General features: G+C 46.6%; 1 protein-coding gene across 28 annotated transcripts in view; it reads left to right on the top strand.

Moving 5' to 3' along the window:
* Positions 1–14,854, top strand: part of RANBP3 (RAN binding protein 3) — a 55,044-nt gene that overhangs the window by 20,959 nt on the left and 19,231 nt on the right. For 14 of the 28 annotated variants that reach the window (XM_081134316.1, XM_081134313.1, XM_081134290.1 and 11 more), the window contains exons 3-5: positions 4,748–4,936; positions 13,271–13,307; positions 13,390–13,476. In XM_081134316.1, the coding sequence (XP_080990442.1) occupies positions 4,748–4,936; positions 13,271–13,307; positions 13,390–13,476 (313 nt within the window). Of the gene's footprint in view, positions 1–4,747; positions 4,937–8,330; positions 8,455–13,270; positions 13,308–13,389; positions 13,477–14,854 lie in introns of those variants that run through there. The other 14 variants (XM_081134298.1, XM_081134307.1, XM_081134306.1 and 11 more) reach the window with 3 other exon arrangements.

Below are 14,854 nucleotides of genomic sequence, written 5' to 3'. Positions count from 1 at the left end.
CTGTAGCTTTTTAGAAATGGATGTGTTCCTCTCCTCTTTTAGATGTAAAAGTCACTTCTGAGGTTTTCCATTAAATCAGGGTTTTCTAGAATTTTGAATTTTATTATGATCATCTTTTGAATCACTTTTAGCTTAAAACAGGGGTCAGCAAATTAAGGCCTGGCACTACCACCTGTTTTTGTAAATAAAGTTTTAATGGCACACAGCCGTGCCCATCCCCTTCACAGTAGCTGAGGCTGATTTCACATTGTAACAAAAGAGTGAAGTAATTTGGACCCAGACCAGACCGGTGGCCTGCAAAGTCAAAAATATTTAGTATCTGGCCCTTTACAGAAAAAGTTTGCCGACCCTGGATTTAAAATAAACAATAGGAATTAATAATTCTTTAAACCTGAGGACTTTTGGACAACCAGCAGGATGAAAAACTAAAATGTAATATTTATTCAGCCAAATTTAAAATGCATTTAAAATAACTAATTCCTGTCTTACTACTGTTTTCACAGTTGAGGCCGTTCTGTTGCTTTGGTTTTTTGGGTTGTTTGTTAGGTTTTCTTTTTATTGAATTTATTGGGATGACATTGGTTAATAAAATTATATAGGTTTCAGGTGTACAATTCTATAATACATCATCTGTATATTGTATCGTGTGTTCACCACCCCAAGTCGAGTCTCCTTCCATCACCATTTATCCCCCCATTATCCTCTTCTGCCTCCCCCCATTCCCATTTCCTTCTGGTTTTGTTGCTTTGTAATTCAAAGGATAACTTGCATGTATTACCTTCGTAAAGTTGATGCAGATTATGTAAATGGATGACATTGAACCAGAAGAGTGGCTGGGAAGATGGTCATCTTAAAATGTACAAATGTAATTTTTATCAAAATACTGACAGAGTCAACACTAATGGCCTTCTAAAAATAACTAATCTGTAGCTCTTCAGAATTCAGCTCTCCACTTCTGTCCCAAGATCACCTAAAGGGTGTGGGAAGCCTCTGTTTTTAACAGCAGACGCTGGAGAAGCCTTTGTGACTGTCCTTTAGGGCCGCTTTCTGAGCTGTGAGGTAGATAGATAGTGGCCAAATGGACACAGAAATTCTTTTTCTATTGTTTATGACAGCTCAAGAGTAAGGCGGAAAGTAAACAGTAACTCAGGTAGCTTTGTTTCCCCTTAGCTTCCCTTTTCAAGGAAGATGGAAGGAAGGGCAAACCTTCAAGGAGCAGGCACAATACTTTTTGACAAAAGTGAGAGTTTGAGAGCCTTCCAGTTTCATTCTCTCTTTCTGCCTCATTCCCTTCTCACACTGCAGAAGCAGAACTGGGGTAAAGCTGTTGGGGCTGCTTTTTTCTGAGCAAACTTTTTTTCTTCTTTGATATTTTGAAAATTATAAATTATGAGATAAGTTAGAAGAATGGTACTGAAGACACTTGGGTATTCTTCACCTGGCTTCACTGTTAACATGTTTGTCATAAATGCTAGAAGCACTCAACTGTAATTTGCTCCCATCTGCTGTTTCTCTTTAAATACTTCTGCAGCTGTCTCCTAGGAATAGTTTGTCATTCTTCTCCATGGCCCCAGTACCATGTTACCCCTAAGAAAATGATCATTAATTCAGAAGTCTCCTCTATAAATTGTCCTAATTGTCCCCAAAATGTCCCTTTTAGCTATTTTTGAGCCACTTCTTGATCCACAAAGATCAGATATTCGCATTGTCACTGTGAGGCCATTAACTTCCTTGCCAGTAAACGGTCTCTAAACCATCCAGTGGTTTCAAAGAGCCCCTGTACCCCTCTTCAAAGGAGAGAGTACCATAGGCCCATCTATCATTACTGAATCATGATTAAGATAAAAGATTTAAAATTTTTAAAAAACTTAAACTGCCAGCCTGGGTGTTTTTCTTTTTGTTTGGTGGTGAAACCACACAACATTTTCTCTCCGTCCCATTGATGGTCTGTGCATTCACAGCAAACTACAAATTGGTGTTAGTGGCCTGCTGATGACATCACAGGTTAAGTTGTCAAATCCTCTATTCTCCCATGTTAGAGAAAGCCTTCCACAATATGAACTCCAGTCCTAACACACACGAATTGTTTTACGTCTTCATGTCTCCAGGCTTCCTCGAGGTGGTCCTCTTCATGAAATGCTTGTGTTTACTTGCATTTGTGTGGGATTTTTTATGTTATTATTTTTTTAATCCTCACCCGATGATATGTTTATTGATTTGAGATAGAGGAAGGGGAGAAAGAGAGAGAGAAAAAAAGAAACATTGATGTGAGAAACATTGATTAGTTGCCTCTCGTACACACCCCAACCCGGGACCAAACCCAAGTTGACCGAACCCAGGTATGTATCCTGACCTGAAATCTAACCTGCAGCCTTTCAGAGTACAGGATGACTAACTGAGCCACACCAGCCAGAGCTATGTGCATTTGTTTTTTTAAAGCAAAAACAAAACCTTTCATTAACTGCCTTGAATGGAGGAGGCAGTTTTTTTCTTTTTAATGTGAAGAGAATTTGAATCTCCTTCGGTCAGTTGTCTTGTTGTTCATGATGATTAAATGTTTCCTTCAGCCCTGGCCAGTATGGCTCAGTTGGTTGAGTGTCATGCCATGCACCATTCACCAAAAGGGTACTGGTTTAATTCCCAGACAGGGCATGTACCCAGGTCGCAGGTTCCATGTGTATGAGAGACAACCGATCAATATTTCTCTCTCAAATCGATGTTTCTCTCCCCCACCCTCAAATCAGTAAGAACGTGTATATATATTTTAATGTTTCTTTCAGTTAGTTTATCTTCCAAACATTTGTTTACCTGAAGAGTGATGGCTTTGTGGTTACACTGGCAGGATAATGCCCATCTGGTAAAAAGACAGAAAGCAGTTACAGAAATGCTTATGAGCAGAAAGTCCTGTGTTGCTGAAAGTGCTGTATATAGTATGTTTAGACCTAATTTTGAAGTTTATTGTTGGTGTAACAGGTGTACCCTATGTGCACATTTTTGTTCTGTTCGTTGTTTTTGTCAGCCACATATATTTTAGGATATATGACCTAGGTTCCTGATCTGATGTCTGGTTGTAACAAACATGTTGAAAACCTACATGTCCTATCATGATTCTTTTTCTTCTAAGCTTGCAGTATTCCCCAGGCCCAACCCTCCTTAGCTTCTGAGATCTATCTTGGTTCTTTAGGGCTTACTTTTCTTGTCCAGCAGAAACACTCTGAGCCAAGGAGAAAATGCTGAAACAGCATTTGTATTTCTTTTTGGTCCTCTGATTTAGACTTCATCTTGATTCCACCATGCTATGAGGGCATTGGAACATTTATGTTCTAAAAGCAGGAATTAAAAAAAAAAATCCAACTGGTTCGTATTAGAGAGATAGGCAGTTTCCCGCAAAGCTCTGGGTTTAATTTTCTCTTGTCGGGTGTTAAATCTCAAGCCATAAAGTAGCAGCCAACTAGTGCACGAACTGACCTTGGTGCCCCAGACGGGTCGGAGGAACAACTTTGGAAGGAAGGCCTTTGCATCTGTGGATCTCCCCTGGATAGGAAGAGTTGATTCTGGTGGCTTTTTAGATGTACTCATGAGTTAACATTGTGTTGCTATTGCTCTCCTAAGAATGTTCTCTTAAACCGTTTTTATATAGTTCCTTTCATCTGACAGGCTCACATGTTAAAAAATAGCCCCAACACCCTATCTAAAGAGGTCTCAGGCACTTCTCACTCAGAAGAAACGCGGCAGCGTCTATGGGGAGGCAGGGTAGGGTAGCCCCATGGTCATTTAGTTCACAAAGTAGGAAAAATGGCTTTGTGTGGTGGGCGATGCCATGTGGGAGGTTTGGGGATTGGAGCCCATTTGTTTCAGGACACCAGCTTTATAACCCATTTCTCAAGAAAAGAGTCTTGGCCACAGAGCTCTCAGCCCACTGAAGTACGCCCCACTCCCCATGCCCTGAAGCCCAAGAACCAGCTCAAGAATGCCAGGGGTGTTGTGCTTTCAAAGATGAAGACTTCTGGAGCCAGCTTTCTCTTATCCTGGCTGTTTTCCAAATAAGCCCCTTCCTAAGGTGTTTGGGGTGAGCCTGGGTTAATCCCAGGCCAAAGGTCTCCCTCTTCCACTTAAACTCCCACCAATACAAAACCAGTTCTCCGTGTCTCTACCAGCTCTTTTGGTTACCCCACACCTGCACTCACTGAGATGAGAAAGCTCTTCCTTCACCTCAGGTTTAAGCAGAATAAGTTGAAAGGTGCTGGAAGAACTAGAGTGAGATGCAGAAGCTTTTGGCCCTGGACACCTATTCTTGGTTGTGTGATGTCCTGGGCCTGCTTCCCCACCTTTCCTAGCAGACAGAAATGATGCTGAGGACAGCTCCCTTCCTCAGTATCTTTGAGGAGATATGTTATTAAGCTATAATCATCCTCGTTCCCCTCTTATAGAGGCACGGTCCCCATTTTCGTCACCAGGAGTTTTTTCCTCACTCATGGCCCATAAACAGAGTAGCTCCATGCCAGGCCTCCTTGCACTTTTGAAAATGAAGGTTCAGACTTTCTGCACACCTTAAAGCTCCTTGCAGAGCCAAACAGCAGCGAGTCCATGTTCTTTTCACTTTGTGCTGGCTTTTTTGGCCCATCCTCCTGGGCAGGAACTGCTGAAGGTCAAGCCATCTCTAGCCCTTCAATCCCCGCCCCCCTCCCCTGCCCCATGTTGCAGCCTTTATTTACATTGAAGGAAAAATTGTCTTTTTTGCTCCCAGTCCTCTGCAGAGCAAAAAGACTTGTCGGATTCGGGAGAGGAGCCTCGGGGGGAGGCTGAGGCTCCCCACCATGGCACAGGTCACCCCGAGTCACCTGGTGAGCATGCTCTAGAGCCTCCTGCCCCTGCTAGTGCTTCAGCCAGCGCTCCTGAAGCCCAGCTTCCTCCTTTTCCACGAGAACTGGCAGGGGTAAGTCCACCTCCACCGAGCATTCCATGGTCCAGGGGTCCCAACCCAGACTGGTCCCTTTCCCTCTGGGTCCCTCAGATCCAGACTCTAGATTAAAAGCAGCTGATAATAACTGAACAGGTGATCAGGATCTCTCCACCTCTCTTTAATTCCTGCTGCAGAAAATTCAGAGAAGATTAGATCCCCTTTACATGGAGACTTTCCTAGTTGGGGAAATAAATACCCATAGCAAAAAACTAGTCCTGTTTCCTGAAAGAGACACGAGGGGTCAAAAGAGTAATTGAGTAGTGGGTAGAATCTTCCAAGTCAAATTCGACCCCTTCTCCCTCCTTCCATTTTTTCTTTCTCCTCTCTCTGAATCTGGGCCTTCCAGTTAAGTGTCTTAAACACAAGGAGCTCTGGCTTCCTTAATCTGTAGGAAGAGGAGATGTCCAACACAGATTGCTTTGCAAGACTGATTGTGTCTGGACTGTGGTGAGGCTGTGAGCTGCTTGTCTTCAATCAAAGCAGGAAGAAGAGAAGACTCTTCTTTGAATCCAGAGGGAACCCCTGAGCCCTTTCTCTTTGTATTAAGGAGGATTTGGAGATTATAGGTGGAGAAGATTGTGAACTCTCAAGAACAAGAAATGTCTTGAGTGTTTGGAGTTTGATAAGTTGGGAAAGGAAAACTCCATCCTCTAGGTACCCCCAATGTCATGACAGGGAACAGTGACTCTTAACAAGAAAACAGAGGACCCCACTCTGCCATACAGAATGCCAGGCAGCCTTCCAGGGCATCACAACCCTAGACCTTTAGCAATTTCTATGTCGTGTCACCAGTACCCTGTGTTCTTAAGGAAACAATTAAAATTCAGTTACAGGCACCAAACCATAGGCTACGCAGGAAGAAGTCATGTTCGGCCAAGGTGAGATTGGAGTCATATTTTAACACTTTGGAGGAATCTGTGTGGTGGATAAAGAAGAAATAGTTTTTATCATGAGTGGGGAGTGGCGGGGAGGCAGTCCTTCATGGCCTAGAAGTGGGTTTGGGGTAATGAAGTGTACTCAAAAGCTCAGTAAAGATTCCAGCCAGGAGGCATTTATTGCCAGAGTGTCTGGCATCACAGCCCTCACAGGAGAACTGACAGGGCAATAATTAGGAGGTGATCACTGTTTTGGTTGGTTGCAGTTCCTGGAACCTCCTCTGAGTCAGGTATTGTTAGTTATTTTGTCTTCAGCCTTCCCACACAGGTCATCTGTTCTTAGTGCCCTGAGAACAGATGATCTTCATGCGGATCTGCCCGAGACTCTGAAGCCTTCTGCTTGCTGCCTAATTTGAAAAGCACAACTTACAGAGACATCTCCAACTGGGAAGGTTGAGGGTTTTCAGCTGAGTAGCAGATGGCTAGATCGCAGAGGTTGTGTCATGGCAGCCACTCTTCCAGGCCCTTCTCAGTTCTAGTGCCCACTTGGTAAGACTGGTGGACCCCTGCCCCCCAAAAGGCCTGTGCAGGAAGTGCCTCACCTTCTACCTGTGGCCAATCCAAATGTTGATCTCTGAGGAACTCAGTTTCTCTGTTCTTGTGGACTTTGGGTTGGAGACTCTAATCCCAAGAAATTCAGTTGTTCCCCAGCCTGACAAATGCAAGGTCAAGTGTTCTAGCAGGGAACCTCAGGATGGGTTGTGAAGTCACCGTGGGAGGGAGCCAGAACTCAGGGGAGCAGCTTATGAATGGAGAGCACAGCCGTAAAGGCCTGCATCTGACATACACACATGTTGTTTCAGCATTCGTAACTAGAAATCCTCAGTTCCGTCACAAGTTCCATCAGCACCACCATCGTATCATTTGGGGACAGCTCCTAGGGCTCACCCAGGGCTCTCTCTGTGGAGCTGTCTTCAGAGAAAACCCTGGCAGGTTGCTAATGGCTCCTGTCAATTGGCTTTCCCCACTGACTGGGCATGTTCAAGCAGAGCTCACTTTGGTTTTTGGGTCAATTAGGGCATAATCAAGGCAGATGAGCCCGATCTCAGCTTCTCAGGCTGAGATTTTCCCTTGGTTAACTCATTGCTTTTGCATCAGAACAAATTTGGATCTTGCTTTGTACCACACCAGCGTTCAGGAAACCGCGCACATGTTACTCAGCAGGTCTCATCCATCATGTTCAGTCTCCTCTGTGCCACGATCCCTGGGGGAATATAAAGCACGAGCTCTTTATGGCAAATAGTGGCTTGCTGAATTGTTATAACGGGCCCTGATCGTCTTTCAGTCTCATCAGCACTCTAGCCATGGGAGACACTGTACCAGAAAAAAGTATATGTATCAGACTTCCTGGCTCTCAGCAGGCAGTTTAAAGAAGACCAAACCACATTCAGATTCAATTCTCTTACCCAGAAGAAGCGAGCAGCTTCGTGCTTACCCCGATCCTGGCTGAAGTCTGCTGGACTGAAGCTCCAAGCCAAGGTGCTGATGAGCCTAAACTATGTTTATGAGACCCACCAGAAGCTTAGAAAGATTCTGGAATGAACTCCCTGGCTGGACAGCTTCCCTCATCTTTCAGCTCCTGCACAGGAATTGACTTTTGTTCTACCCCCACCCTACTTCATGTCCTTGGAGGCCACTTCTGTTTTTCTTTTTTCAGTGAGCCTTTTTGTAAGAATTTCTGAGCTGGTTACCTCAGTCACAAAATAAACAGCATTGATTTGGCCCATAGTTAATATGAAGACAAGGACACAATCAGCAGCCCTTTTTTTTTTAAATCCTCACCCAAGGATATGTTTATATGGATTTTTTTTTAGAGAGAGAGGGAGATAGAAACATCAATCGGTTTCCTCCTGTGCATACCCCAACTGGGGATTGAACCTGCAACCTAGGTATTTGCCCTAACTGTGAATTGAACCTGCAACCTTTTGGTGTACAGGACAACACTCCAACCAACTGAGCCATCTGGTCAGGACAACAGGCCCTGCTCTTAATTGATTTTTCATCCCACAGCCAGCTGGACTTTCTAACTGTTCATTCCAGACCACAGTAACTGAGGCCCAGGAAGACCAAATGGTATCCGGTGTTTTCTGGAAGGAATTTATCTGACTTGGTCTTGCTTTCTGGTCTTTTCTGGGAGGTCAGGAAGGTAGTGCTTTTCATTTCTGCATACTACCTGTTTGCCTGTGTCTGTGTCAGATTCTGAGACATAGTCTCCAGCTCCATCCCCTTCCCTGGACTGGCACCTTTGTCCCCCTCGAGGCCATACCAGGCAGCCTCACGAGAGCCATGGTTTTTTGGAAGAGAGCGATACTTAATAAATGTAATGATTGTAATTTTTACAATTTCATCTTTTATACAAAGAACAGAAGCTTACCATGCCTGTGTTCCCATCCTGGGTTAGACGTTATCCCCGATTTTGTACTTGGTGACAGGGACTTACACGCCTCCCAGAATGAGCTGCTTCCTTGGAGGACCCAGTGGCTTCTGAGGGGAGAAGACTGCCGCTACCTGTCCCCGCCAGCTGGCAGGGCTGCCGGTGCCACCCTGAAGCACGCAGTGAGCAGCTCCTTTGATTCTTCTGCAGGCTGGCCTGCTTACCAGCCCGCAGCCCCTCCACTGTCTCAGAGGACTTTTCCATCTTTGTGAGCCTGCTTCATTCGTTCACACTGTCCTGAAGCCAGCAAAATCAATTGAAGGGTTATCTTTGTTCTGCTTTCTCTTGGCCTCCTTTTGTCAGTGTTAGTTGGGGATATTTTCATCATGGTGTCCCAAATGGGTGTTGACCCCAGCATCCCCCAGGTGTCATCCTCGCAGAGGTGGATTCTACTGTGGGGAGAGACAGGGTAGAAAATGGGGCTTCTAAACCCTGCTTCTGATCTCCTCCCCAAGAAGCACAGATCCTGAAAATCTGCTCTAGAACCCTCCTCACATGAGTCTGTAGTGGTGGTTTCTGAACTTTGAGCTACAGACTTCTGGGGTCCAAGGAGTTGGAGTCCCAGGCATTGCTCTCTACTGACCCCTGAGTAGCCACTCCCTGGGTTGGGGTGAGGGGTTGCCTCCAGACTGCTCTGACATGGAAGAGGTCCTGAGCATCAGGCTGCTGTCCAAGGGAAATGTTGGTGAAGATGGCATTAGCCTTGTGTGGGGGTTGGGGGGGCGGGGATTGAAGTGGGGTTGCTGCACCCCTGATCTTCTGCCAGACAGCATGCTCAATCCTTCAGCAGGGTGTAGGGGCAGGTTGCTCCTCATATGGACAGCTGTGGAGGATTTCTAGAAGGGTCAGCATATCCAAAGGCATGCAGAAATGACTTCACCTTACATTCTGTCTTCCTGCTTCCTTGCACTAATTTCTTTTGAAAAGAGTTGCCAATGTCAGTTTCCTCATTGCTTCTCAGCTGTTTCAGACCCCACAGGAGGTTCCAGCACTTTTTGGAAGGTGGTCCTCATGGGGGAGTCTTCCTGTGTTTTCCTTCCTAGACCTTGGTCTCCAAGCTTTTCCAGGACCAAGAGGCCCACCGCATGCCTGTGGATGCTTCTTCAAGAGACTTGGGGCATGGATTTGAGGGTCTCCTGGAGTTGGGTTTAGGCGTGTCTGAATCTTGTTTGGCCGGGCAGCACCTTTTCTTCTCAGGTTACCTAAGGGGCCATAGTGGAAGATATGGGCTCCATTTGTGCAATAAATACTTGTTGAGAGTATTTTGTGCACTGTGTCCTGGGTGTTGCATATATGAGCTATGAGCATAACAGATAGGTAGGGCCTCAACATAGTTAGAGACAGATACATTAGATCATTTCCAACTGTGATACACAAAACATGGTAGAGGCCCAAGAGAGGCTGGAGGGTGGGGTGGAGAGGAGCTGCCTCCGCTTTCTGGGCAGTGAGATAGACATGAGCACAGGTTCACCCTGGAGGTGGTCAGGAAAGGCCTTGGAAGCTACAGTGAGTGGATGTGCAGGAAAAGCATCCCAGGCCTTGGGAGTAGCACATGACAAAGGAACCAATATTGAGGCAGGAACAGTGCTGACATGCTCAGAAAACAGCAAGGAGACAAGTTGGAGTATGACAGCAAGGAGGGGTGGTGTGGGATGGACCAAGGTCAGCATTCCTGGCCCCGAAGAGGTGAGGCTAAATAAATCCCCAGTGGCTCCTGGTCTGGGGAGGGGCTCTTAGCACCATTCAAATTCTTAAGTAGACTCAGGTGCCTGAGGTTTTGGGGTATCATTGGCAGAGGTAAGAAACTTAGGTATCATTAAAAGAGCCCAAAACATGAAGCAAAAACTGGTAGAACTGAAGGGAAAAATAGACAATTCAGTCATAACAGTTGGAGACCTCAGTACTGCACTTTCAGTTATCAGTAGAATATCCAGACAAATGGATGAGAACAGTGAGGACTTAGCAGAGTGCACTTCTCCCTCATAGGCATGAGGAACGTGCTCCAGGGTAGACCACTTACTAGGTCACAAAACCAGTCTCAGTAAATCTGAAAGGATTGAAACCATAGTCTTCTCCAACCACAGTGAAATGAAATTAGAAATCCATAGCAGAAGGAGGCCTGGAAGATTCACAACATGGAAACTGCCGGAGATGGCCAATGGGCAAAGGAAAGCTAGGCATGGAGGCCTCTTGAAATTGAGATGCTAGAGGAATCTCTTCTGTAACAACTGAGGAAACTCAGGCCTAACAACTTCAGGGCCACTGGCCAGGATGCTGGCTGTTGCCCTGTGCATAATTCTAGAATACAGGCCTTCATTGCTTCTCCCTAGCCTTTCACTGAGCAAATGCTGATCAAGCTCCTGTTGTGTGGTGCCAAGGGCCAGCCCCCTCCTGGAACTTAGAGTCTAGCGGGGGACCCTGACACCCGTCACACAGTTGGAATAAGGGAGCAGTGAGGTCAGAGGACCAAGGGGTTTGTTCTCACATGAGAAGTTAAGAGATACCTGAGGGAAAGGACAGCATTAGTGGATGAGGGGGCAGTGTCTACAGAGGCCAGAGAGGGTGGCCATTTCCATGTCCCAAAAGTCAATCCAGGAAGTGGCAGATCCCACAGGACCTTCAGAGCCAAGGGACTTGAGAATAGGGATGGGGATGCGCTGAGCCTGCTATGAAGGGAGGGAGACCACTTGCTAGGTCACAAAACCAGTATATAGGGGAGGTACCTGGATCCTGCACCTCGATGATGTCTCCTGAGGAACGGGATGACCCTAGAGGAGGCTTGATGTGCTGGTAACACAGCTCTTTATTATCAGATGTCACCCTAGGCCATGGCGTCTGCTGAATCATAGCACTGTGGGAGTACAACTCTCAGGCCCCACCCCCCCATGCTGAGTCCTGAGCTCAGTAACCTCCTCTTAACCCCTATCCAAGGGCCCCCAAGTCTGGCCCCTCACCTCCCAGCTGCCCCCCAGGACATTATTCCACATCCCAACTCTCCTCTTCATGCCTGTCCTGAGCTTTCAAGCCCTGCCCAAGGATATAACATCCAGCAGAAGTGAGCTTGCTGGGAGAGCATGGCCACCGTCAGGTGTGAGCTATGAACAGTGATAGCAAGGTTGGGCACTGGGCTGAGCTGATGCCACCTGCTTATCCATCTGTCCCCTTGCCACTTCCCTGAGGGGGATGTGCCAGCACCCTCTTCTCCAAGTGAGATAAATTGCCGAAGGTTTCCCTAGTCGGTGGGATCTGCCACTTCCTGGATTGACTTTTGGGACATGGAAATGGCCACCCTCTCTGGCCTCTGTAGACACTGCCCCGTCATCCACAAGCCTCCAAGAGGGGGGTTGAGCAGTCTCATGCTCCATTCTCATGTTCCATTTGGACCCAGTGGTGTGTTCACAGCTGCCCCAGGGACTGTTGAGTAGCCCCTGTTGTTAAGAGTTTGTGTTCCCTAGCATTTGGATGGATGGTCTCCTCTGAGCCTCCAATCCCCTGAGACACACCTGGGGACAGTGTCATCCTCTCCCCTTCACAGACCCTTCCAGGGAGCTCTTAAGACAGACTTGGAGCAAGAAGCCCAGGTTGGTTTTTCTGACTCAGACCCTAGTAATTGCCTCACACAGGAGGGAGGGTCCAGGTTGGGATCCTTTCCTTACTGTCCAGGCTCTCACCATCCTTCAGGATGGGCCAGTTCACACATTCACCCACAAGCTAAGGTGATGGTTACATTTTTAAAAGATTGTAAAAACAGAATATATGATGTGGCTGTCAGAGCTGGAAATACTTTCTGGCCCTTTATGAGAAAAGTATGTTGCCTGGGCTTTAGGGGGTCCTCACTAGTGTAGAATCTGAGGTTCCACCTTCAAGAGGAAACGAGAGAGGGTGTCAGGTCACTAGCAAGAGTCTAGCTGCCCGGTCTTTAGGAGGATCCCTCCAGCTCCCTCGTCTACAGTTTAGTTGGTGCAGTAACTGCCTCCACACGTGCTCCAGTGCTCTGATGCATAAAAAGCACTTTCACATGCACCGCCTCATTTCAACCTTCACAGCTCCTCCAGGCAGGTGGTCGTCATTTGGCTAAACTTGAGCCTTAGAGGCTTTTCTGAAACTAAGAAAACTGGCTCCTCTGCTGGCTCTTAAGTGCCCCAAGAGGAGTGATACTCACCTCTCCACATTTGTTTTCGGCTGCTTGGTTCTCAAGAAGCACAAGTCCCTAAAAAGAGACATATAGGAGGGATTGTGTGTTATCCTGGTTGGGAGGGGACTCATTTCAGGCCTTTAATTGCTAGTTGTTCACATTTAAAACTTAAGGTGGAGCTTCTTCAGCCACCTTCTCTCAGCATGTGTGTTTGGTGGGTTTTGTTGTCTGCTAAATTGTTCTATTCTGAGCACTTTGTAGCAGACTTTGGTCCAAGGCATTAAAGTTCTGAGTTGCTCTGGAAACAATAACATACCTTGAAACAGGACAGGGTTCCTTACCATGGAACATGCCAGGGCAAGGAATGGAAACGACCACAATCCGGTGTTAGGCGACCATTTTAAAATTAAACAGTCCAGCTGCCCTTCAGAGGGAAGAACAGGTTACTTTCCAGCTCTTGGCAAGATGGGTTTTGGCCAGATAAAGTTTCATTGTGTTTGAATTTGGGGGTAACATACCAGTTAGCTATAACCTGTGGAGAAACAAACCGATCCTTGTGCTGTAAGTACACTCTCAGTCATTAAGAGGATTCCTTGGCACATGGCCTGGTCAGCCAGATGCAGAAGGTTAATGGAGGAGTTCTGAACATGAGGTTGAAAGTTCTTCTGTTACTTGGTGGCTGAGCTAAGGGAGTTGGCCCTCAGTACTGTGTCTCAGGATCCGTTCATTACGGAGCTCATGAGCTGTTAGGTGAGAGGGCAGCTTCACCCTGTCTTCCACCCTGACGTGTGCTCTCGTTTCAGAGGTCAGCTGGCAGCTCCAGCCCTGAAGGTGGAGAAGGTGAGGAAACCTCTAAAACGTTTCACCATCTTTTATTGTAAAAGTGGAAGGAGCCTGATTTTCTCCTCATTATTTTCTGTAGATTCTGACCGAGAAGATGGAAATTACTGCCCTCCTGTCAAGCGAGAAAGGACGTCCTCTTTAACCCAATTCCCACCTTCACAGTCAGGTAACAGCTACAGATCTTTATTGAGTGGTAAAAGCTCCCATGTTTATAAGCCCACTGTTCTCCTCCAACATCTCATGCTCATTGTCTGTCTCCTGCCCAGATCCAGTTAGAATCAATCTGAGGCTTGGTCTCTGTCACAGTAAGGTTAGAGCTTGCCCAAGGTGTGGCACCAGGTATTCCAGTCTGGGATCAGTGGCACTTAAGTAGGGGCATGACCTAGTCGACTGATAAGGAAGATGCACCAAGAAAAATTGTCCCTCTGAAATGAGAAAGGAACTTTCTGAGCCCTTTTGGGGCCTCTGACCATTAATCACATGTCTGCCTTCCAAACGCCACTGGGAAGTGGGGGGTTCTCCTGACCCTTCTTCCATGTGCCTAGAGCTTGGTGGTCTAGTTGAGAAGTACACACACACATACACATAGTACATAGTGAGCTGAGCAGTCCCAGCAGGCACTTTGGCAGTGGACTGCCTTGAACTCCCAGGGGAGAGGACTAGGTAGAGCCTTGAAGGGTGGGCCAGGCTGGGCCCCTGTGGAGGTGTCTGGACTGGGCATGGTCCGAGCACATGCACAGAGGCCAGAAGACCAGCCAGGGCTTGTACAAAGTCTGGTGCAGGAAAGAGGCAGGTACCGGAATAGAGAGAGACACTGGGGTTACTTAGAGGGGACTCCTCGAGGCTGGGGACCTCCCCTGCAGATTGGAGGGTCAGTGCTGCAGCAGGGCTGCCCCTTCTCCCTACCTCATCTGGTCTTGATCTATTCTGGTATTGTCCTGTGTTCTCTCTTGGTCTCTGTAACCATAACTTAGAGATATACGTGTTTTGGGAAAGGATCTCTAGTTAGCCAAGTTGAAGTTCATTCTTGCGAAGTTCATATAAAACATTTACAACTGTGAACCTTAAGGATATCACTTTAAGGGGAAAAAAGATACTCTTGGAAGGTTTGTTTTTGCTTATAAAAGTAATGCAAACTTTACATGAATAGTCAGTGCAGAAAGTGAGTGTCCTCTCAAGGTTGTCTCTATAACACACTTGATTTCTTACCTATTTCCCTTAACGCTTTTTTTGGACATTGCCTTGTCCTTTTTCATGACTGCATAAAACCCTCCCCTGAATGGATGCACTGTCGGTGCCATTCAGGCATTAAGGAACTATCCAGATGGTTTGCAGTCTAGGCTGCAGTGGACATCCTTTTTTAAGGGCCTCTGCCCGCTTGTTGCATGGGTGTTTCTATGAAATGAGGAAGCATCTGCTTCCTGGCTATGATTGTGTTCCTTCCGTTCACTGTCTACTGCTGAACCACACTTTCTCATCAGGAAGGTATAGTAGAGAAGAGACAAGGTGATTTGTGCTGTGGCACTAGGCTGAAAGGGCAAAGG

The sequence above is a fragment of the Miniopterus schreibersii genome (genome assembly GCF_964146895.1).
Source record: "Miniopterus schreibersii genome assembly, chromosome: 4".
NCBI classification, from domain to species: domain Eukaryota; kingdom Metazoa; phylum Chordata; class Mammalia; order Chiroptera; family Miniopteridae; genus Miniopterus; species Miniopterus schreibersii.
This window is presented reverse-complemented; position numbering and strand designations above follow the sequence as displayed.